The sequence below is a fragment of the Desmodus rotundus genome, chromosome 6 (genome assembly GCF_022682495.2).
Source record: "Desmodus rotundus isolate HL8 chromosome 6, HLdesRot8A.1, whole genome shotgun sequence".
Classification (NCBI taxonomy): Eukaryota; Metazoa; Chordata; class Mammalia; order Chiroptera; family Phyllostomidae; genus Desmodus; species Desmodus rotundus.
Genome location: NC_071392.1, coordinates 110307882 through 110333078, shown reverse-complemented (window position 1 = coordinate 110333078; position 25197 = coordinate 110307882). Strand labels below are relative to the sequence as shown.

General features: G+C 44.0%; 1 protein-coding gene across 1 annotated transcript in view; it reads left to right on the top strand.

Annotated features, from left to right (window-relative positions):
- Positions 1-25197, top strand: part of CTNNBL1 (catenin beta like 1) — a 152711-nt gene that overhangs the window by 54655 nt on the left and 72859 nt on the right. The window contains exons 5-10 of the mRNA XM_053926674.2: positions 1459-1554; positions 9435-9528; positions 13983-14074; positions 20705-20777; positions 21016-21074; positions 22530-22678. Of these exons, the coding sequence (XP_053782649.1) occupies positions 1459-1554; positions 9435-9528; positions 13983-14074; positions 20705-20777; positions 21016-21074; positions 22530-22678 (563 nt within the window). The remainder of the gene's footprint in view (positions 1-1458; positions 1555-9434; positions 9529-13982; positions 14075-20704; positions 20778-21015; positions 21075-22529; positions 22679-25197) is intronic.

Sequence of the window (25197 nt, the reverse complement as noted above, 5' to 3'; positions counted from 1 at the left end):
CCCACCCCCACCACTCCCCATGCTTTGCTGCAGCCTGCACACAGCTGTTAGGTATTCTTTCAGAATACTGTTATTTTATGTAGTTACCGTTAGAATTTTCTCTCTCCCCTCCTATCCCCTTTCTTCTCCTGTTTATATGCCTTTGTACATTCTAATCTCTGCTTTTATTCCTGTTGTTTTGCTTTCTAGCCTACCTGCCCTCATCTTTTCCGTTGCCAGTTGTCTTAGCCCTTTTAACAAATCATCCTTGATTTCCCAGTTCAAGTTGATTGCTCCTTTTCCAGGACAGCTGCAGTTTGTTTCTGTATTCTTCATTTGCTAACATGTTAGTAATTGCCTGTGGGGTGTAATTTTTTTAAACGTCTCTGATTATCTAATGTCCTCATTTTACGACGAGGCAACTGAGGCCCAGAATGAAGAGTGGATGAGGCTTTGTCACTGTCACAGTGCAGTGTTCATCATAGGCTCTCAGTAAACGCAGGGTGGTGAAGAGTGTGTGTGTGTGTGTGTGTGTGTGTGTGTGTCTCCAAGGTGAGGGAAGGGAAACCTTAGTTTAGTTCTGGCTTCCAGTTTCCAAACATCTTTTTTCTCCGCTTCATGTTTTCTTTCAGTTATAGGTCCATCTTTCTCTCTAACTTTCCCAGATGTTTAATTCCCATTATTTACATTTCTTTGATGTCCAAAGCATCATGGTGCTCGAGGGGAGGGGAGCCCAGTGTAAATCTTTTCCTCTACGTTTTTTTTTTAATCCTCACCCGAGGATATGTGTATGGATTTCAGAGAGAGGGGAAGATGGAGAGAGGGAAACACCAGTGTAAGAGAGAGACATAGAGATCGGTTGCCTCTTGTACGGCCCCGACTGGGGACTGAACCCACAACGTAGGTGTGTGCCCTGACGGGGGATCGGGACTGCACCCTTTTTTTTTGCTGCATGGGACAGCGCTGCAACCAGCGGAGCCACCCAGCCAGGGCCTGCCTTCTCCATTTTAAATCCATTTTGCCATGCCTTGGTCTCTGAAAACTCCTTGGTGAATACCAGCCATTTCATCTTAGAAGTCATTGTTGCCTTTGAAGGGGAACTGTACAAAGCAGTTAAGGTTATACTAAGTTCCAGTAATTTAAATTATGAGATAGGCTAAGAGTATTGGCTTATTTCCTGCTGGAAAAGCAACCTCCTGAGGGATTACATTTGAAGTTTTGAAATTTATAAAAATACAGTTAACCTATGGAGTAATTTGCCAGAAAGGCAGCATAAAGAAAGAAACTAAGTCAGTTAACAATATTTATTGAACACCTTCTGTGAGTAGAACCTTGTTGAAGAGATGTTAATAAAACCAGAGTGTATTAAATGTAAACAGTGATGAAGTGATTGACAGGGAAACGGGAGGGAACCAAATATTTTAATAAAATGTCAGTAGGGTTTCAGTGTGTATGTGATACCCTTAACATTTTTCACATGTGTCCATAGCTGTGGTTGATTTGCTGCAGGAATTAACAGACATAGACACCCTCCATGAGAGTGAAGAGGGAGCAGAAGTGCTCATCGATGCTCTGGTAAGTTGCACATCCCTCCCGGACTTTGCAGGCTTGTGTGACATCATCACCACCACTGTCTCTGTGAGTGGCACCACCTGGGGATCAGGTAGAGCTCTGTGACGAGGCTGGGCTGAGTGAGGAGAGTAAGAAAGTAGAAATGCAACCTGCGGGCACTTTGTTCTTTGGAACTATGATAGGGAAGGGGTGATAGAGGCCTGGCGTTTATTAAGTATCACTTTATGCAATCCTCACCATATCCTCGCAGATGGGCGTCATCGCCGTTGTTCCCACGCACGGCTATGAAGCTGAGCACAGGGAGACAAAATAACTTGCCCGTCATCACACAACTGGCATTTGAACCTGTGTTCTCCTTGACTCCATGTTCCTTTTCTCTACACTCGACTGTGTTGCTTCTGACCTTTTTACAGAGAGTTTTCACAGATGTTTCTTTTCTCTTCTGGCCTTTATAATTCCAAATGCTAGTGAAGACAAGTGTCATTACTACTTATTCCACAGACGGGGAGTCGGAGAGTGTTAAAAATAAGAACAAGCCTTCTAGCTCATCCAGGCTGGAGTGGCAGCCCTGCCTGTGGAAGACAGGGCCACTTGATTTTGGCATTCAGAGCCTTGCAAGCGGAGCCTTGGCAAGGCCTCGGAATCTTCCTCAGCTGTTGTTCCAGGCAGCAGCCAATCCAAAGGAGTTCCTATGTAGGGTGAACCTATAGTCCCATCACCTCACTTTACACAAGAGGAACCCCGATGCAAAAGTAAAGGGTTCCAGTGAGTCACTCAGCCAATCCCTGTAACAGCTGAGATTACAGCCTGCATATTCTGACCCCCACCACAGTCCTGTCTCCCACAGCGGTTTCCCTCTCTCATCTGATCAGAGAGGCCTTAAAGGCTGAAAAGGTACCACAGCTGGCCAGTGGCAGGAGTGAGTCTAGCCCAGCCTCTTAACTCCGATAGGCCCTACAGAGGTTATCCACCTACCAAGCTGTCACCCTCAAGGCTCTGCTGATTTTCTTCTTTCTGTTGTCTGGTCTTTGCTGTCCGGAGTGAAAGGAAGTACCGGTTATGATGCAGTTTGCAGAGTTTATCATAGGTCTTCACAGCCACTTGTGCCGGTATCATCCGGAGTGCTCGTTAGGCTGCCTTCTGGCCCCGTCCAAGACCTGAATCAGAATGGCTGGGACTGGGGTCCCAAGTAACTGAGACCCCAATGCTACACTGCCCACCCCCTCCTCACCCTTTCTCTCTCAAGGTTCCTGACACTAGACATTTCCCATGTGGCATGCTTGCTGCTTGGCATTCGCTGTAAGTGAAGGCGTTGTGACCCCACTGGATATGAAAAACCCCCTCACAGAGAGTGAGACTGGAGGCCATTTGTGGCTGAATATGATGAAAATTTTTATCGCCATTTTTTTTTCTTCCTAAAGCAAACGTCCACGTTTGTAGAACTCGGGACCTTTATTTATCCTCTGAACCACTGTGCAGAAAGAAGATGATGATGTGGGGAGTCCTTCTGAGGAACAGCTGAAGGAAGGCGGTGGCACTTGCTCCCTCACTGTGTTTCCACGGTGTCACTTGTGCAGTCTTACCTTCCTGAGGTTTAATTACGGTGGCCCCAAATGAGCCTTTCTGCTTGGTCCCTGGGCTGATTTTAATTACCATCCTTTGCCTGTGTGGATAGAGGAGGTGAGAGAGAACAGCTAGCCTGTCTGCTGCCTGTAAAACATACTCAGAAACAGCAGTTCACACAAAAGCCCCCTCTGTGTTTTCTTTGTTGCCAGGCCCTCCAACAAACATTGGATCTTGAAGATTTTATTGTTTGTTTGGAAAGAAACAGTTCATCCTCAGACTGGGGAGCCATTATGTAGCGGCTACATAGGGTTTTCTGTTTGTTTGTTTAGTTGTTTTTTTTTATTATTATAAAGATTTTGACTTTTATAGCTTTATATTGGTGGGGCTGGTGTGAATCACGAACAGTTGAACATTCCTAGACACCCATATACTATTTGCCTGTCTGCAGCCAGTCGGAAGCCATCAGTGAAGAGAGCAGAACTAGTGGGTGGTCTTCCATTTATTTTTTTTCCTCCCCTTGTGCTGCATTCAGGACGAAGTTTGATAAGTATTCTCATATTACAAGGGTTGAGTTGTCTTCATAGTTTTAATTTGGGGCCAATATCAGAGGCCTGGAATTGCCTGAGCAGAGGCTAGAGGGCATGCAGCAGAATTTATTGTGGTGTGCAGTTTGCGGTTATTGCCTTGGTCTTTTCCCAGTTGGAAGTCCTAAGCAATAGACGCGCACATCTGTGGGGAGAGAGTGCTATTCTGGCATTCGCAGGCATCTTTGCAGTTTAAAATTTGGTACACGTCCACTGCTATGACTTATGCAAAATGTGAATATTTGTGCTTTGTAACAAGTTGACTTGGTAGCCTGGAAAACAGACTCTTTTCTGAAGAGTAGTAAATGCAAGCGTATTTGTTTTGTTGGCAATTCTCTGGCATACCTCTTTAAAAAAGACTTTGGACTTCTTGAGAGTCATGAGTAGATTACAGTCATTTTTCTACTTACTAGTCCTGAAACTTGACCATGTGCTTGGCAACTCCAGGCCTTCGTTCACATCTGCCTCAGCTCAGTAAGCCTTGCTTCTCCTGGGCCACTGGGAATGCTCCTGATCATCCTTTAAACTTAAACCGTATCCCTTGCCTTCTGAGTTTTTTTCAGACTCATCACCTCAGCAGGATTTGTGTTCCCCTAGCACCTTGTACATCCTGGCACTTGTCACGTTAGCTTACAGACATCTGTAAGTTTGTCTTTCCTGCCTTGTGGTCCCTATCAGGGGAGTGGCAGCTCTGTCACTTACCAGCTGTGTGTCCTTGGGAAAGTTACCTAACCTCTCTGTACTCACTTTCTTCTTCTGTAAATTAGGGATAAATGGTAGTAATGCCTATTGCATGAGGCTGAAGTGAAGAGTAAATGAAGTATTTAATGTGTTTTTAGAACAGAGCCTGGCATAGCAGAAACACCCAATAAAAAGTTGACTGTTATCTTCATGAAGTTTCTATGCCTACTTCCCAAAGGCACATAATAAGTGCTTCGTAAACATCAGTGTCTACACAAAGTGAAATATTTGTGAATGTTTGTTGAGTTCAACAAATATTTTTTTCATTTTAGCAGATATTCAAAAAACATTTTGAACAAATACTTTCAAAAATCTTCTGAAAGTGGTGGGCCTAAATAAGACATGGGAAGAGAGAGGTTTAGTTTTCTAAAAAGGATGAATAGTGAGGCAGAATATTAAGAACGGCTGTGAGAGATTCAAGCCTCCGTGGAAGTGAGGAGGGAGCGGTCACTTCTGATGGGGAAGAGTGAGGAGGGGCTGCAGAGCTGCAGGCACTGGCCTCTGTAGGGGGGGCTTTAGTGTGAGGGTGGATGGAGAGGTCGCAGCCAGAGGAGGAGGAGCTGTGGACACCTGTGAGGCTGGGCAGGGTGGCTGGGAGCCACCATTTGCTAGAAGAAGTTTAATGGAAGTGGCTTTGATGTAGAGAGCCAGGGGACTGCTCTCTGTTCCCATTCTTATTCTCAGTGAACCCTGCTTAAATGTTAAACTCTGACATCTTGTGTTGATTTGGCTTGGGCTGGTTGGTGATGCATTGTGCTGCTCAGGTTGGCAGGTTTTCAGTTGCTCTAGAGGCACTTATTATATAAATTTCTGGAACCTATCACTTTTGTCCCTTTCCATTTCTGTTAACATCCTCACCTTCATTTGTATTTGCTCTCAAGCAGAATTCACTTGTTCATTCATTCACTCAGTGTTTATTGAGGGCTGGATGTATTCTCTATTCTAGGAACTGGGTATATGGCAGTGAGCAAGACCGACAAAGTCTGCTTTTGTGGAGCTCATATTCTTGTGCAGAGAGAAAGAGTAAATAAACAATAAACAGGTAGTGATTCTCGGTTGCTTAGAGAATTAAAATAGAGTGACGTGTTGTAGAGTGACTGGGAAATCACATTGAATTAGATTGGGGGTGTCAAACTCATTTTCACCGGGGTCCACATAAGCCTCGTGGTTGCCTTCAAGGGCCAAGTGTAATTTCAGCTCCTTAACAGCTAAGGAGTAGTTACATTTATACAGTCCTAAAGTTATTTCGGCCCTTTGAAGGCAACGGGGAGGCTGATGTGGCCCCTAGGGAGAATGAGTTTGACACCCCTGGATTAGATAGTCGGGAAAGGCCTGCGTTCTGAGTGACAAGAAGAAACTAGACGTTCAGCATGACCAAGGGCAGCATAGGACAAGTGTAAAGGACCTAAGGCAGGCGTGAGCTTGACATATTCAAGGAACAGGAAAAAGGCCCGTCCTGTGAGAGTACAGCTGGGGTGGGGGGAGAGCATACAGTCAGAGCCAGACCCCTCTGGGCTTTGCAGGCCTTGGTGGTAAGTGTGAGTGGAATGGCCAGCGGGAAGCAGAGTAATCGGAGGAGCATAAAGCAAGGGAGTAGTTACACAGGCCTAACGTTCAGAAAAGACCAGTCTTGGCAGCTGTGTAGACAATGGATTGGGGGGCAACGGTGCAAGATAAAATATTACAAGATGGGTTGCAGTCGGCATAAATTTTGCATTATGACCATATTATTATATGTTGACTCAAAACTTAATTGCTTATCAGGATTCAGTGGGTGTCAGTGTGTGGGGGGGTTATTATTGTTTTTAAAATATGAAATTTCCAGAACTCTTACTCAGTACAAAAACTCCAGTTGAATTCTTGAGAAAGCCTATTGGCAGATTGTACAAGATAGGGAAAGATTCCTTCAACCCCCCACACCTGTCTCTTTTTTATTTTCTCTTCTTGTAGCCTTTTTTGCTGGTCAAGTGGGAAAGGATGTCTGATCATGCCCTTGAACTTTATCTCAGTCGGACCTGCTGGAATATTGTTTGGGAGACCTGCCTACAGTGAGAAGTAACCGGTGACTTACAAAAAAACGTCAGGCTTACACAGTCGTGATTTCCAAGGCTAGGGTTGCTCTGGCCAGGCAACCTTTAGTGTTTTAATTCCTTATCAGGATTTGTTTTTAGTTTCAGACTTAGTCACAGTTTCAAAAAATAGGCGTGAAGGTGGTAGATTCCAAGGGGTTTGAGGGAGTAAGACAGAATGCTAATTTATGTTTCTTACTAGGCGATATCCAGAGCTATGCATTATACAAATATTTTTCCAAGGGTTTCTGAGCTGAGTGTATTTTGACTGCTTTGACCCTTCTGCAATCAGATAAAGTTTCATTTACCCCAGCTAAACATAAAGTTGCATACTTCGCAAGCTACAAAAAGCTGTCTGTTTCTCCTCTGGCCAGACACCCATTATCCATAACCATTCAGTTCTGGGGGTTGAATGTGCTGCTTGCTGCCGCTGTCCCCACTTTCCAGAGAGCAGGGATGGGAAACATAACTAGGAATCGAGGAAAGGGGAGAGAACAATGCAGTTGTGGCGGCAGTAAGCAGTTGAACCTGGTGAAGCAATGCGCAGAACTGAGAAGCACGTCGATACGCCGTGGAGTTGCAGTGTCTGCTGCGTTAGGGTTCGGGGAGATTATCCGTCAGCCAGGCTGATCTACGGGAAAACTCACTGACGTGCTTCATATTTGCCCCCCAGATGTTTTTCTGTTTTCTTTCACATACCCAAACTGTCCAATTAATTAAGGAAAACATGGCAGTGGATTTCTTCGGCGAAGCTCTTGCTAGCTGTGAGATTTGAGAGCAAGCTTGCCTTCTCCTTCATATAAGAGGGTAAAATAGCTCTTTCTCGTATTTATGGGTGCTCTCAATTTTGGCATCAGCATCCCCTCAAATATGCAGCTAGTGCTTTACATTGTTCCTCATACCAGGACATAAAGGAGAGCCCAGAAAAAAGTCTACTTCGTTTGTGACCGGGTATTACAAGTTAGTCAGCAATCACAGTGCTGCCCTTAAGTCTCCAGGAGAAAGAGTAAAGAGGCCTCATTTCAAGACGCCTCTCTTGCCGTTGCTTCACCCTCAGGCTCAGTGTGAACTGGGTCCATAGAGCGCCTTCCGCACCAGCGCCTAGGCAGTGCCGGTTGGGTGAGATCATTTCCTTCTCCTCTCTTCTCCTTTCCTCTCTCCAAAGTGATAGGATGTGAAGGGGAAAAATAGGGTCCCAGAGAGGGTCACTTCTGCCACAAGCTTTGTGACTTTGGCTGAGCTGATTAACCTCTCTGGACCTGTATTTTCTCACCTGTAAAAGCTGTGAGGATTTTGTGAAAGTAAATGGGGAAATATAAGTGATACAGAAAGATCCGATTACAGTACATAAAGTAAGTGTTTTATCAGTTAAATTTAGCAAAAGTTACTGAGTTTCTGCTGTGCACAGCATTGCCCTGGACTTGGGAGAGTACGCCAGGAAGAGTGAGGGTGTGGTGCCTGCCTCGGAGGACTTGAGTTTTTCTTAGCCTGGAGGAGATCTGAGCAGTGAATAGTCAGCTATGAGAATGCTCAGAGGGCTAGACTCTAACTCTCCCCTTAATCCTTGAACCAGACCCAGGACAAGGCATGCCCCATATTTTCATTTAATCTTTACAACTTTTTGTATTAACTTATTCTTATTTTCTAAGCGAGGAAACTGAGGCAGTGAGAGAGGGCCCACTGCAGGCACACAGAAGGTCTTATCTTCCCGTGCAGGTTTACTTCTTAAGGTGACCTTAGAGATTCATGGCCGGATAGATAATCACTGCTTGAGTATTAGGTGTTTCCGTAGTTACCTTCCTTATTTTGCCTCAGGGCTACTCCTCAAGACCACACATTGTGCCAGAAGGTATTGTGAGGTAGGAGTAGCGTTATTTCGCCTAGGAAGGGAACTCGGTTTCGCTTTTGCTCCCACTGCTCGGTAGCAGTGTGGTCTTGGCTCAGTGACTCAGCTCTTGAATGTCAGCTGTATGATGTGGCTATGGAAAGTTCCCTTGAAGTGTTGCGTGAGTCAGATTTAATGAGAGAAATATAATTTCTGTTCTATCGAAAGTTCCCTTGAAGTATTGCGTGAGTCAAATTTAATGAAATATAATTTCTGTTTATATCGTCCAAATATAAGGCATTTTATTATTTAATATTCTTTTCAAGAAGGAATTAGAAATTCATCAGAGGTAATAGTTTCATATGAGCTTAGCATGGAAAGTTAGGAATGTTTTGCGTTGAATCCTAAATTTCAAGGCTGGTGTAAAGCGTGGCTAGTAAACTTGCCAACTAAACTTGTCTTGGTCCTGGGGTCTAGAAGCTTGCTTTGGACTTGAATGAACTGTTGACCTGAGTTTAGATGGCATTTCTGTAAGGTGCTTAAATACCACAGAAAAGTAGGAAGAACACTGAACTTAATCAGAAGTCCTAAGTTCAAATGTACTAGTACTGCCACTCACTCGCCTTGTGACCTTGAATTATACTTTGTCTCCGTAAGCTTCAGTCTTTTTTTAAAGATTTTATTTATTTATTTTTAGAGGGGAAGGGGGGGAGAAAGGGAGAGAAACATCATTGTGTGGTTGCCTCTTGCACGTCCCCTAATGGGGACCTGACCCAAAACCCAGGTATGTGCCCTGACTGGGAATCGATCCAGCGACCCCTTGCTTCGCAGGCCGGCACTCAATCTACTGAGCCACACCAGCCAGGGCTTAAGGTTCAGTCTTAAGTTAGGAACAATCGTGCCTGCCCTTTCCTTGCCTCAGAGTCACTTCAAGGCTCAAAGGATAGTGGGAATGGTAGAGCATGTGCTAAACCATAGGTGGCTCATTATTTACTTTTTTTCTTCAGTAGAGATGTGAGTATATATAGGAACGGGAGCATTTGGGGGACTATTTTGTGACATGTATCCCTCTCTCCTTTTGCTTCCCTGTGGCCGAAGGTGGACGGGCAAGTGGTTGCCCTGCTGGTGCAGAACCTGGAGCGCCTGGATGAGTCTGTGAAAGAAGAGGCGGACGGCGTGCACAACACTCTGGGTGAGGACGAGGGCAGTCAGTGTCTTTGTGTTTGGGGGCTTGGTGCTCCTTTCCCTTCCTCCTTCATAATAGAGTCAAGTGCGGTAGTGTTTTCTTTCCTTTTGCTCCCAAACTGCCTTTTTGGAAGTGGAGCCCCTTGTGTAAATTTCATATAACTGCAGCTTTGGGTTGGCTTGAAGGTAATAAAACAGGAATTCACCTTCCTGGACAAAATCGCTGGCTCCTTTTTAGTGGGACTTTGCCTCCAAAAGTTAAGATGAAGTTTTGATACAGTGAATTTCTTCTTTTTTTTCTTTTCTTTCTTTTGTTTTACTTTGGGAACTTTGTATATTTTACAATTTTTTAATCCCGTCATGGTGGTTTTTCTTCACATTTCCCTTCAGTAGAACTACCAACTTTTGAACAAGTGTGTATCTTTTTTTTTTTTTAAATATATTTATTGATTATGCTATTACAGTTGTCCCATTTCCCCCCCCACTCCACTCCATCCTGCCCACCCCCCTCCCTCCCACATTCCCCCCCCATAGTTCATGTCCATGGGTCATACTTATAAGTTCTTTGGCTTCTACATTTCCTACACTATTTTTACCCTCCCCCTGTCTATTTTCCACCTATCATCTATGCTACTTATTCTCTGTACCTTTACCCCCCTCTCCCCCTCCCACTCCCTTATTGACAACCCTCATGTTCTAGTTGTTTGCCTAGTTTGCTCTCGTTTTTGTTTTATGTGTGGTCGTTAATAACTGTGAGTTTGCTGTCATTTTTACTGTTCCTATTTTTGATCTTTTTCTTAGGTAACTCCCTTTAACATTTCATATAATAAGGGCTTGGTGATGATGAGCCTCTTCAACTTGACCTTATCTGAGAAGCACTTTATCTTCCCTTCCATTCTAAATGATAGCTTTGCTGGATACAGTAATCTTGGACGTAGGTCCTTGCGTTTAATCTTGGGTAATGTAATTATGATGTGTCTTGTTGTGTTCCTCCTTGGGTCCAGCTTCTTTAGGACTCTCTGAGCTTCCTGGACTTCCTGGAAGTCTATTTCCTTTGCCAGATCGGGGAAGTTCTCCATTATTTGTTCAAATAAGTTTTCAATTTTTTGTTCTTCCTCTTCTCCTTCTGGCACCCCTATAATTCGGATGTTGGAACGTTTCAAGGTGTCCTGGAGGTTCCTAAGCCTCTCCTCATTTTTCCAAGTTCTTGTTTCTTCATTCTTTTCTGGTTGAATGTTTGTTTCTTCCTTCTGGTCCATACCATTGATTTGAGTCCCAGTTTCCTTCTCATCACTATTGGTTCCCTGTACATTTTCCTTTGTTTCTCTTAGCATAGGCTTCATTTTTTCATCTGTTTTTCGAATAGATTCAACCAAGTCTGTGAGCATATTGATAACCAGTGCTTTGAACTGTGCATCCGATAGGTTGGCTATCTCTTCGTCGCTTAGTTGTATTTTTTCTGGAGCTTTGAAGTGTTCTGTCATTTGGGCCATTTTTTTTGTTTGTTTGTCTTGGCGCGTCTGTTACTTTAAGGGGCGGAGCCTTAGGTGTTCACCGGGGCGGGGTAACGCTGGTCGCTGCGCTGTGATGCTGTACGTGGGGGAGGGGCCGAGAGGGAGCAATGGCGCCCGCTTCACTCTCCTCCGGATTTCAGTCTTTCACTCCGCTACCCACAATCAAACTGGGCCCCTCTGGTGCTGGTTCCCGAGTAAGTGGGCCTGTGCACACTCTAGGCCCCTGTGGGTCTCTCCAACAACCTCTCCTGTGAGGCTGGGAGTCTCTCCTGCCGCCCCAACCCCCAGGGGCGCTTTCAATCAGAGGTTTGAGGCTTTATTTCCCTGAGCTGGAGCCCTGGGTTGCGCAGCGGTCTGCTTCTCTGCCCGCCGTTCGTCCGGTTTATCTGTGGGCGAATGTGGTGCCGCAATGTGCTATCCGCCACTCTGCCTGCCCCACTCTCCGCCACTCTGAGTCCGGCCCTCTGGGTTTATCTGTGCAAATGTGGGGCCGCAGGGTCTGCTAGTGCTCGGACTGCCTGCGCCATTTGTCCCACACTCCGCCAGTCTCAGTCCCGCCACAGCCACGCGAGTCCTCTCCACCCCAGTGCCGTCTCCGCCCCTCCTACCAGTCTGGATGAATGATTATTTTCTGTTTCCTTGGTGTTGGTCCCCCTTGCTGTTCGATTCTCTGTCGGTTCTGGTTGTGCAAGGAGGCGCAGTGTGTCTACCTACGCCGCCATCTTGGTTCTCCTCGCAAGTCTGAACAAGTGTGTATCTTTATAGGGCATTTTATTTGAAAAAGAGGTTTTCTTCCTCTTCTTATGTGTAGTTTGCCGTGGACTGCAAGCTGCAATACTGCCCTTGACCTGGCTGCCCCTTCATCACCTGCTCATTTAAGGGAATTCCTCTGCAGTGTTTTCCCTCCCACACTTACTCTTCGAATCTCCCCAGTCTTTCCCTTGTGAAGTTGCCAAACCAACAGCCTGCTTAAAATTGTGCTTTTGGGTAGTCCTCCTTATCACTGGTCACTGTCATACCGTAAGTGATATATCTTTAAGCAGAGCTTGAGAAATGAACAAGGCCCAGCAAAATCGGAAAGTTGGATGAGATTAGATTTTCTTTCAGCTCTTTTGTGTCTGGCACAGATTTCTGTTGTAGTTTTATGCTCTATTCTGTGAAGACTGTCATAAAGAAGGAGGAAGACACAACACCTAGGGAGTGAGAGGAGAGAGCGCACAATAATCTGTAATTTGGGGGCTGGCCCTGGTCTAGAGCCAGAACTTGGCATTGCCATATGTTAGCCTAATGCTGAATTTTGCTGAATGGAGAGCTTATCAGAAGTCTTAACTGACTGTTAATTAAAAGGGCCTGATGTAATGGAAAAAACACCAGCCTGGAGATCTGAAGAAATCTGTCTAGTTTCAGTCTGGTCACCTACCAACAGCTCAGCAAAGTCATCCCTTCCTCCCGTAATGAGCCCCGGATGTTTGTCAGGCACTGCGCTGGGCCCTGGGGAAGACTACAAATGAAGCAGGCATCGGTCTGCTTCTTCAGAGGCTGGCGGATGGGAAGTCTTGAATGGAAGGGAAAGATAACGCAGGGTGACGAGTGGTGTGATGGGAGTTAGTGGAGAGCGCTGTGGAAGTGGAGAGGAAGGGTCTCTGAGGTGCTCTTTAGGAGCGAGTAGCCACTGGGGCTGAGTATGAACACAGGTGCATCCTGACAGAGAAATGCGAGAAAGACTTTCAGGCAGGGGTGCGGTGTTTGCAAAGCCTCGAATGGGCCTGAGCTTTGGGGAAAGGATAGACATGTAGTGGTAGGAGATGGGGCCAGAGGAATAATTTTGTCCAGATTATGGAAGACCTTGTAAACCATGGTGAAATGTTTGGATTTTATTCTAGGGGCAACAAGAAGCCGTGTAAAGTGTAAGCAGAAGAATAAGAATGAGTTGACTTACATGAATGAGCTGATTTTCTTAGGAAATGTGAGAGAGTAATTTAATGTGTCGGGATGATCTTCTCGGGGGTCTCGTGCCACCCTGCTCGCAAGGCTTCGTGTTCCGCTCCCTGAAGGGGCTGCCTGGTTATGCTTTAACTTGCCCTTGGGAGACTGACATGGGCAAGGGGGCGAGGAAAGAAATACTAGCAGTGGCAGTGCTGCAGCCCCTTATCCTTCTGGGCATTGTGCTTAGAGAACACAGGACTCTGTCTGTTTTACAACAACACACCCTGGGGTGCAGAGCGGAAGGGGCCCTGAAGGACATGAAAGCATTGGGTGTGATTTTTTTAATGCCCTCCTTTTCGGTGTCATAGTGACCTGATGATTTTCCTGCCCCCCAATTTTTAACTTCTCTGTTAAGCAACAATTTGGCTGTTGTAGGAGATAGCGGGACCAATCACGTTTGCTTCTGAGTACCTGTCTGTTACCTCTGCCAGCGGGGCCTTTCCCGTCTTTGCACTGTATTTTGTTCAGTTAAGGTCATGCTTGGTTCCCCTGCAGTCCAGACAAAGGGAACTGGAAATGGATGAGCCAGGGAAGGAAGAGACTCTGAATTCACCACCCCCCATTTTTTCCCCCCTGATGTTTTATCAAGGCTTCGGTCTAGCCCCCTGTCTCTTTGGTCATAGATCTCTGGGACTCCAGTATGATGAGGACCAGGTGGGTCTTCTTAGAGATCCCGATCCTTCTGTGTGCTCTCCTCTAGTGTTTTCCCTGTGAGCACAGAAGCCCCACCACTCCTGTTGTGAATTCCACCATTTTCAGTTACAAGTTTTGCTTGTAATGTAACTTGAAGGAAAAAACTCCATAACATCTCCCTGGTTAATCTAAAAATGACAACATAGCATCTGGCTGGGAGGAATAGAGGGACGTGGGAAGAGGAATAAAATGCCTGTCGTGGGAAGCAGGCGTGTTGCAGGTGGAACAAAGTTGCCTTCCCAAGTGACTGGTGTCTGTCTCCCTTCAGCTATCGTGGAAAACATGGCTGAGTTCCGGCCAGAGATGTGTACGGAGGCTGCCCAGCAGGGGCTTCTGCAGTGGCTGCTGAAGAGGCTGAAGGTAGGTTGCGCTTTGTGAGAAAGCAGCTCAGACCTTGTTCTAGGCCCAGCTCCTGCCGGCTCATTGGCCTGGATTGCTGTCCCCGGGCTCTAGGGTCTAGTTTGGGAAGTTTTTGCTATTTCTTGCCTCTTTCTTTGTTTTTCCTCTTTTGTTTGTTTTATTTTAAAAGAAGACAGTTTAAAAATAGACTTTAATACCTCTGAAAATAATACAAACATGCTGTAAATATAAACAAATTCATGTGATACAGAAGGTATAAAATTGAAAGTTTCCCTCTGCTGAATGCTTCTAGTACCACCCCCCAGAGGCAGCCACTGTTCACAAACAGTATTTTATCTGTCCTTCAGAATTTTTTGGTGTGAATATAGGATTGTGTGTGTGTGTGTGTTTGTGTGTTCCACAAATAGAAATACACAGTAATTTTTAAAGCCCCTTAACCTGGCTTCTCTGACCCTTCCCTTCTCAGTTTTGAAACATCGGCCTTACCACCTTCCAGACATCTCTTGACCACCCCCTGCTCTGCAAAGGTCAAAATTACTCTGACCTCTCTATCTGTATTTGCTCCTGCTCCTCCTTCCACCAGTAATGGCTCCCGTCTTTCCCATTTATTTTTATATTGTACACACTGTTCATTAACCAGCTTGAATCTCTAGTCTTTCATGTAGCCTCCATCATTTTTAGGACTGAAAGGAAATACTTAAATTCTGTTGCAGATAAAAAAATTAAAAGTTGAGGCCTATAGAGATTAAGTGCCCTGTCCAAGTTCACAGAGCTAGTTAGACGTAGAGCTGGAAGCAAAGTCCAAGCCTCCAGACTCCCTCCACACACCGACCCCATAGCACTACTCTGCCCCCAGCCCACACTGCCGTTCTTCTTTCCTCACTAGCAGGCATCTTACTTTCTTCCTGCTGGGTCTCTCGTGCAAGTTAGCACACCTGGGTTCTCACAGTTGCGTACCCATAACTATGTGACATCTTCACGGAGCATCTTTCTGCATCACCTCGAAGACTTTCATTGTATTATGTGTGCTCCTTGTCTTGCTCCAAATTTCCTTTTACTCCTTAAGAGCAAGGACTGAGTCTCTATCACATGCATCTCCTCCCAGTTGTTCGCAAGGTGTGGTTCCTGGCAGCCTGTGAGAAATGCATTCTTGAACCCACCCCACCAGGCCCACTGAATCTGTCCAGCTTGGGGTGGAGCTAGCAATCTGGGTTTTAACACACGGGTGATTCTGATGCATGCTAATGTCTAAGAACCACTATCCCAGATTATTTATGTTATATTGCTTGGTAAAACCTTGCTATTTAACTGACCATCCCATGTGGATTTAGTAGCCCTCGAATAATTAAGTGCATAGCACACTGGCAAGACTCCTTTTTGTATTGGTCACCTAGCAGTATATAGAGATACTCATAGATTTCTTCATCCACTAAGTAAAATCTCACTAATTTGTGCTAATGAGGATGAAATCCATTGCAGATGATTGCATTAATGGTTTAGCAAGTAAGCAAATAACAGTAGTGTGAGAGATACTGCAGCACAGTTTATTTTTTAATAGGGAATACAAACTTATTAGGATATTATGTTCTATTTAAAGTAATACCAAAACCCAAAAGTTTTTTCTTTTCTAAAGAAACAAAACTAAGATTCCCTTTCGTTTCCCCATTAAATCAATGCTTCAAAAACAGTTGCAGCATTCAGCATATGAGCCAATGAATTGAGCATTGGTTATATTATACTACATGTGCAGCTGGTTAATGCTGAGTTCTTAGCTTCTGGACCGGAAGCTGGGATTTTGCAGGGCACAACCTGCTTTGACAATTGAACGGGCTGCGGATGTGTCTGAACCTGCCCTATGTGTTCCAGGTACAAGAGGTGAGCTGCAGAAATAACCTGAAGCTTCTGGCTGCGGGTGGTAGCATAATTGTTTTGTACTTTCCAAAAAAGCAGCAGCTTTCAGAAAGGTGAAGTTTAATTTTATTCAAGGCTAGTACATGCTGAGTACAAACCTATGCTCGACTCTGTAATTACTCTGACAGCTGAAAGATTTAGGATCACCAGGCTCCTGAATAGAAGAGAGCCCCAGAAGGTCCAAGTCCCGTTGGTTTACTTTGCTACATCCAAGATACCATACCTGCTAAATGAATTCTCCTTTCTCCTAGTGTTGACTAAATGTCTTTATAATTTGGTATTTTGTATTTTGCAAGCTTGGAGGCTGTCATCTCTAGCTGGTGACTTTTGTCTTTGGCTAGACATGAAAGATTATTCTCCTTTTTTCCTCACCTAGCCCATAGTTTATTTCTTTTCCATGAGATTAAAATATTTGGTTGTCATTTTCATCACCATCCCCACCACTAAGTTTTCCCCACCCAGTGTGAGTGTCATGTATTGGCTGATTATTATATGCAAAGTGGTATCCTCGCTGCACATGCATTATTTCTGATTCTCACAAACAACCCTCCAAATGAGTGCCACTATCCCCCGTTTACAGATGAGGGATGAACTCCAGAGAGCAGGAAATGCCTTGCCCAGCCCCACGGGACGCACGTGGGAGAGCCTGTAACAGCTGGGCCTGGCTATCTTTAAAGCCTCTGCCTCTCGCCCAAACTGACTCCCTTTCCAGGGTCTGAAGCTTTGCAGGGTTCAGTATTGGAGGGTTTTAGGACCTAATCATTTTGACTTTCTGATTAGATTATTCCTTTATAGGAATAAAGTTTTTCAATCAAAGGACCTATATTTTAAGAAAAAAGTGATGAAATTACGGTTTTGATTTTTTGTTCTTAATTTAGTTTGAGAAAATTGGAAACACCTTGAAGTGTCACACAGCAAAAGCCGAATATTTTCTTGGGCTGGGTGGGGGAGTGACGGGGGGTCAGGAATTCTCAATAGAGGGAAACTCAGCTATTTAGTTCGTGTGAAGTTTGAGAGGGAACACCCCAAAACCCAGAATTTATTAAAAATTGTGTATTTATTCTTACATGTTTAAACTTCAGTCACCTTCAAAGTACTCTCCATTTGATGCAATACACCTATTGAGATGTTTTTCCACTGCTCAATACAGTTTTTGAAACTCATCGATTTTGATGCCTTTTTGTGCTTCTGCTGTTTTTTTGTTTCACATCTTCCACGTGGGCAAACAAGTTCCCTTTGAGGACTTTTTTTCATCCTGGGAAACAAACAAACAAATCACTTGGGGCAAGATTGGGTGAATAGGGAGGGTGGGGCATGGGGGTCATGCTGCGTTTTTTTGTCAAAAATTGCTGAACACTCAGCATGGGGTAGGCAGGTGTGCTTGCAAATCACCTGTCATGAAATGGGCAAAAGCATTGAAAGAGTCATTAAAAAAAATTCACTGAAGCCAATCACAGCCTCTCACAACAACACCAGCTGGTACACTGACACGGATGGGTTCCTAGAACACTCACCTAGTGGGGGAAGCGTGTACTACAAGGGGCCTGCCCTCCAGGAGATAATTCCATTTGGGGGGGGGTTCCCCTGTCATATACGCTAGTTTATTTAATCCAACTGTCACATGAGGAAATCATTATTTACTCTCACTTAACAGAAGAGAAATTGAGTTAGAGAGGCAGAGTAATTTGGCCAAGATGAAATGGTGGGTGACCATAGAGCTGAGATTCTAGTTTGGATATTTCTGATTCTAGTCATCAGAAAAACTTTTAGTACCTACTGTGTGTTAGATACTTTCCTTATTATCTTATTTAATGCTCATCATAGCTCCAAAAAGATGTTATTATTTCCATTTCACATATAAGAAAACTTGGGACCAAAATGTTCCATGGGTCACAGATGCCCATTCTCCATTCGTTGTGCCATTAGAGTCTCAGAACTTTGTTTTTATAGCATCCCTATGCCAGAAAGGACATCACAGTCCATTTATTAAGTAGTTAGGTCCAGATATTTTAACACATATTTACATCTTAACAATTTAGTACCATTTGAAAAAAGAATACACACGAATTTAAAAATGTATTTTCATTTCATTCTTAAATACAATTACTTACATGAGTTCTGCACAACTTCTAAACCGTTGGAATTAGGCCGAACACCACCACCCTCTTTCTTACTTCACACAGTTCTTTTTGCCGCAGCGACCACCAAAACCCAACCTCACAAAAACAGGGTGTCATGAAAAGAGATGTACCTGGAGCTAGTAGTTAGTGCAGGGTTTAGCAAGTGTCAATGTCTCTGAACTTTCCTTGGCAGTTGAGAATATCCCATGGTGCCCCTGTGAATTCAGTGTGACGCCTCAGAGACTGCGGCGCGCAGTTTGGGAGCTGCGGACTCTGTGCGTGTCACACAGGCAGCGCGCGCTTGTTAGTCAGACCTACGCTTGCCTGATCCCAGAGTCATGTCCTTTTTGTAATGTGACTGTGTTACCCGATAAAATTAATTTTAACTCAGGGCTCTAATTTAATGCCATAATGACAGGCAACGTTCATGTCAAATTGCTGTCATGTTCAGTTCTTTGTCTTGCATATAGCAGGTGCCCCATAAATACTTGTTTTAAAAAAAAGAGAGAGAGAAAAATCTATCCCCTGTCTTGGAGACAGGAGTTTATAAAATCAAAGAAAAGACAAGGGAGGCATTGGAACCATGGAGAGGCTATTGCTCTAGTGGCCTGATTCTTTTGGATTCTTTCAGTTAAGTGTATCTTGTTTTAAACAAGAACCTTGACCCTGGAAAACCATGTAAGTTGGTGTGGCTTAAATCTTTTATTTTATTTTTTTTAAGATTTTATTTATTTATTTTTAGAGAGGGGAAGGGCGGGAGAGGGAGAGAAACATCAATGTGTGGTTGCCTCTTGTGTGCCCCCCCCACTGGGCACCTGGCCTGCAAACCAGGCATGTGCCCTGCCTGGGAATCGAACCAGCAACCCTTTGGCTTGTAGGCCAGCACTCAATCCACTGAGCCACACACACCGGCCAGGGCTGGCTTAAGTCTTTTAAAATGGCAATACTTGTAACTTAAATAATTTGAGTAAGTGAATTTATTGACAAATTCTCGATTCTGGTGCAGATGCTCACCCCTTGACTTTTCACTTCTGTGTTTTGATTTTTATAAAACGGTTTTTCTTAAAGTACACATGCGCAGATTGCATCTAAACCCTGGTTCTTATTCTGAATTTCTTAAAACAAGGCTGTAAGCTTGGCCAGGGAGCATACCTTGCAGTCAGCACACGTAAGACCTTGCATTTACAGATCTTTTAATCCAAGATGGGTCATACCTGGTCAGCCTCCTGAAGCCAGAAACCCTGTGGGGTGCACTTGGGCTTGACGAGGGAGACGTGCACAGAAAGCTGAAAAGATGCCGGTGCTGCTTCATCAGGGGCCACTCTTCCTTCTTAAGTACAAAATCAATGTCCAAACAGAACCGCGAATGGCGCTAAGGTGATGGAAGTGTTAGTGTCAAGATAAACACTTCCCCTGTCCTTTCCAGAAACAGAAATTATTTGTCATTTCAAAAAACCTGGATAGGTAGCAAGGCTGCTGCTGATTAACAGTTGTCTATGTTCCTGCATTTTAAGAATCAAGGATACAGTAAATAAAAACACATTGATGAGGTTTACTCCTCTCTGCACCTTATCCAAAGGGCATTGTTAATGGTGAGAGATTTGGGTCTCGCTGCTGAAGCAACAACGTGTGCGGCCATGAAAGGGAGTCTCGGCCGTGGATGAGTCCCCTTGAAACTCCAAATAGCAGACCATGCAGCAGGGAAAGAATTGTGGGTAGTAATTTGGGTGTTAAAATATTAACGCATTTCTGCATATTTAATATGGTTTCCTTTTTAAATAGTAGGCAGATTATGGCACACAAGCAGATAGGTTTATGATTTCAAATTAAATTTTAAACATTAAAAAATCAAAGGCACTACTTTGTTATAAATACACTCAACTACTCTAAATAAGAACTTGCTTTCTTTTCAACTTTTCTAATGTGTCAGCTAATACACAGCCTAATTTTATGATTATAACTTGTGAACAAAGCTTCGTGATGAATTTTAGTCTTAAAAGTTCAAAAATTTTGCCCTGGCTGCTGTGGCTCAGTGGATTGAGCACTGGCCTGCAAACCAGAGGGTCGCTGGTTCAATTCTCAGTCAGGGCACATGCCTCGGTTGTGGTCCAGGTCCCCCAGTAGGAGGCGCGCAAGAGGCAACCACACATTGATGTTTCTCTCCCTCTCTTTCTCCCTCCCTTCCCCTCTGTCTAAAAATAAAAGAAATAAAATCTTTTTTAAAAAAAGTTCAAAAATTTCAATTATTCATCTAGTTCACATTTGAGCATATACCATGTTCTAGACAGTAATCTCTAGGCTCAAATTGGGGAATCTGGGAAAGCTTCACAGAGGAGGTGACATTCATACCTGGGCATTAGGAATGTGAGAGCCACGGTGTTCATCTGCTATTTATGGTTTTACTATGTAGTACTTGAGTACTGTCTCTTGAGAGCAGAAGCAGACTTTTATTTTTTTTTTTTTTACCCTTAACCTGCCTTTTCTCTTTCCAACTTCTACTTCTCTCTAAGTCAGACCCTAGTACTTGCGAAACATTCATCCTGGGGAGGGAAACAGGGCCCCGTAATGTTTTTTTCTCCTCTCTCCTGTTTCCTCACAGGCAAAGATGCCTTTCGACGCCAACAAACTGTACTGCAGTGAGGTGCTGGCCATCCTGCTCCAGGACAACGACGGTGAGGCTCCCTCTCGGTGTTGGTATTCCGCTCGGGCAGCAGCCAGGCTTGTTGCAGATCATGGCAGCAAGCTGTCTTGCCTTTGGCATCCCCCTGCTCGTCCTCTCGCTCTCTGTGCAGCTTTTGTACTCTGTCAAGCTGTATTGATTTTGTTTGCTGATGTATCAGTGTTAGACGGCTGTAAAATCTGACAGTTAGCTTCATTTTTTTTTTCTTCCTCTATTTTTTCCCCTTTTAGAAAACAGGGAATTGCTTGGGGAGCTGGATGGAATCGATGTGCTTCTTCAGCAGTTATCCGTGAGTAATTCTTATGCTTCCTGTCTGCCGTGAAGATACATGGGCTGCTTTAACTGGGAGGTGGAGCTGGAAATTGTGGGAAGGAATAAGCCATGTGCCGCAAGGCCTGTGGAGTGTGTTGTCAGGTTTGAGGTTACCGTGGAGGCACGTGACTTGCCTCCTTTTTCTTAGTCATTTGCTTTTTATGACCAGATATCATTGTGTTTCTGGTGTGCACTTTCTCAGTCTTTTGGTATTTATCAATCCAAAAGAGGTGTGCCTCCTAAGCAAGAGTCTGTTTGGGGCCACGGACACCAAATTATTTTCAGTTGACCCACTTCCAAGATTATTCACTTCCTTTCCTGCCAGTCTGCCACTAAAATGGAGTCCTTGCATTTTCCAAACAAGTTCAAGGACTGCAAGTTCCTCTGCAGAGGGATGGAGGTCACAGAGGAGGACAGGGAAGGACGTGGTATTGGAGGCTAGAGTGAGAAATTGGAAACCGCTGTTTGTTCATTGTGAGAAATGTAAATCTGGTTGGAGTGGTGTTCTGCTGGCATTCTGAAAATACTGTGAAGATTTCTTCTAACAAATCTGATCTGTGCTATTCCAAAAACAGGACTGAAAATAGATCAATTTGGATAAAATCTTGAGAGTGTTGGGAGTGACTGAGATGTCAGTTTGCATACAGCTTCCATCTAGGTGCCAGCAGCCTGAGTGGCTTGGCCTCCACCCCATAAAATAGAGCTTTGAAATGTGAATCTGTTTTCGATTCTGGGAAGGAGCTTAGTCCTGTTGCTGCAAGATCATTGATCATTTTGTAGTGGACTGTAAGGGCACACATACACTGTTCAGAGGTTTCCCGCTAACATGCCACGTATCTCTCTGGCAAAGACAAAGCTTTTGCTTTGAGCTGTTCCCATGACTTAGAGCCACGACTGCTGTGTGAGGCATTTCAGTAGCCCTGGTGGCTAGAAAACTCCTCATGCCGAGCCAAGATTAACCCTTCTGGATTGTGATGGGCTTTTCGAAGGTGAAGAAATGGTTGTGGTTGGGTTGGGCATGCGGAGGGCTTTGGGGGCAAAGTTGTTTTCTTGACTTGGTGGTTTCAGAGGTGGTCACCTTCCTCATTTAGCTACGCATGTCCTTTATGGAGTTCTCTGTACCCGTGTTGTATGTCACAGTGAATTTGTTTTTAAAACATCTGCCTCCTTGGAACTCTCAAGGTCTCATGAACCCAGAGGTCTGCTGAGTGTTTTGGTTTTTTGCATAAACTGGTAGCTGTTTATTCAATACCTGTGAATCAGAAAGCCCCCCCCCCCCCCCATGGAAACTAGTGAGAGTTTTGTTTGGTAAGCTTTTGTTCCTGCTGCTGTGGGGTTATCATGACAGGCAGGCTTTGGAGATTGTTGAATGTTGGCTGATGAAAAGACATTGTGTCATGGCTCTGTGCTTTCTGTTGTCTTTGCTTGACAGGTGTTTAAAAGACACAATCCCAGCACTGCTGAAGAGCAGGAGATGATGGAGAATTTGTTTGATTCACTCTGTTCCTGCCTAATGCTCAGTTCCAACCGTGAGCGCTTCCTGAAGGGCGAGGGTCTTCAGCTGATGAATCTCATGCTCAGGTGTGTTCTTACTGCCTAGCTCGCCATTGCTTTTTGCCTGGATTCGAGAACGTGTAGTTACAGTCCTTTATCCCCTGAGAGTCCTAGATATAGAAAACTATAAAGTCTTCAGGGGTGTGTGGTCTTTTCTAACGTGAGAGTGGGCGAATAAAAGTATCTCTTGCTCTGTTTGTGCCCTGTTGTGTCCTTTGATAATATGACCACTACATTGAAGGAAAGGGTCTTTTTGCTCCCTCTCTTAGTGTGTTGGTTTTGGGAAATCTTAAACTGCTAAACATATCCTATGTTAATTTCTAAACTTAGCCCAATTTTTTATATCCCACATAGACCTGTCTATGCCATAAGTTTGTCTATATTTTATTGAAAGAACATCATTTGTGTTTTTATTTGTACATAGTTTTCAATGTACATTAATCTCAATAATGAATTGTGCATGGGCAATGTGCCTAGCATAGGAGATACGCAAATGTACAAGACATTCTAGAACTTCTCTTTATAGAGCCTATCTTGTGTGTCTTACTATTTATGTTCTGGTTTCTTAAAGTATTTAAAGTGGATATTATGTTAATATATTTCACAGAATCCTAAGGTTGGAAGTAAATGGGGGGTATCTTATGTTCATAACTCGAAAAATTTGGCTAGGAAGGAGAGTAGAGAGATGGGGGCAGGGGAAAGGGTAGTAACCAGGGTGTGGTGTAGAGTCAGGAACAGTTTTCTAGATTGAGGGAAACTAGATCGTGTTTGCATGGTCAGAAGACTAATGATTATTGAATTATTCTTTATGAAATTGAGCCAGAGTCTGTTGTCTTACAACTTCTATTCCAACACACTGAAAACTCTGTTAAGCTATTTCTTTGACAAAATATTTTTATAAATTGCATATGTGTCTATTAAATACAATTTAGAATACAGGCGTGTAAAACTGCTGTTAAACCACTGGTGAGATACTATTTTGAGTGCTGAGCTTTTACAGAAATGAGTAAGACAGGATTCTTGCCTCTAAGAACAAAAAACAGCTCTATCAGCCTAATACAACCCAACTTCGGGTGTATATTTCTAGTCTTTTCTTTCTGTAATTGTTTTCTTGTTTTTAACAGCTTTTTAGGCCTGCCCGCACATATAATTTTCTATACTGCTTCCTTTTCAACTTAACATGCCGTTTCCCATCCTGTGACATATTCCTCATGAGAGTTTTCAATAACTGCACAGTGGACTCTCAGGGAATATAGCTCACTTAGTATCCCTCTGTTGTTGATAGCGAGGTTACCGCTAATGTTTTACTATTGCAACAAAATCAACAATGATCATTGCTTTTGTTTGTAATGTCATTAAGGTATGTGTTTCTAAAATATGAGGTCTGTCCAGAATGTATCCAGCCATGTTATGTGAAAAATTGAGACGTGTGTTGAAGAAGATAACAACATACAAGAAACACTGTACATAGGACAATGACACCTCAGTCCCCTTCAAAGGCGGCACCTTGGGATCTCACACAGTTCTCCCAGTCTCCATCAGCTGCCCTGTCGTATTTTCCTGAATCTCACTGACAGTCTTTTGTTTTGGGAAAAGCCAGAAGTCGCAGGGCATCAAATCTGGGCTGCAGTGGGGCTGAGTCACCCGAGTGATTTGATGTTTTGCCAAAAAACTCTGCATAAGACGTGATACGTGAGTGGGCAAATTGTTGTTATGAAGCTGCCAATCACCAGTTGTCCATAGCTATGGCCTTCTGAATCACTTGAATAGTTTCTGTGGAGGAATATTCAAGCTTAGTGCACACTTTGATGCAGATTCATTGCTGTACTTGCTCAGTCACTTTGAATGCGATGGCCACACAGTACACATGCTCACTCATGGTGTCTACTGCCCCCACTGACTAGTACAGTGAAGTCATCATTGTTCACACATGCGCATTCCAGTCCACTCTCCTTGGCTGCCAGGTTACATGGATGTCGCACAAACCATTCTTGTTATATTAACAGTGGTGGGACTTTTTCTGGACAGACCTCATATCTTCTCTTTAAAGGCTTGTATAGGGCTGGAGGCCCAGGAGAACTCTTCGTTTGTCCAGTGCGTACCTGACCTTAAATTGATTGAAAATCTTCCTTTGTGGAATTGCTTTAAAATTTATTCAGAGGCCTATATAGTTCAGGTGATTTTTGCTAGCTTTATTCTCTTGCGCCTCTTGTTTGCTTATCTCCTTTACCCTTCTAATTGCCTGTCCTTTTGTTGAAATGACCAACCTTCTCTCAAGCAAATAGCAAATAAAGAAGATGCATTTGGCTTCCTGGGTCTTCTAACCTTAAAACTATACTCTGAAGGGACTTTAGTTTCCTAAGCTTCTTAAAGGTCTGAGCTGCCAGTGTCTTTGGATGGTTGAGTGCAAATATGAAGTGATGTATTCCTGTAGCATATGGTTTGGTAATGAGCAGCAGTGGGGAGCTGAATAAAGAACCAGAAATATGGATTATGCAAACAAGAATGCTGAGATTCGGGGAGCCTGATTAAAAAAAGAAGCTCCA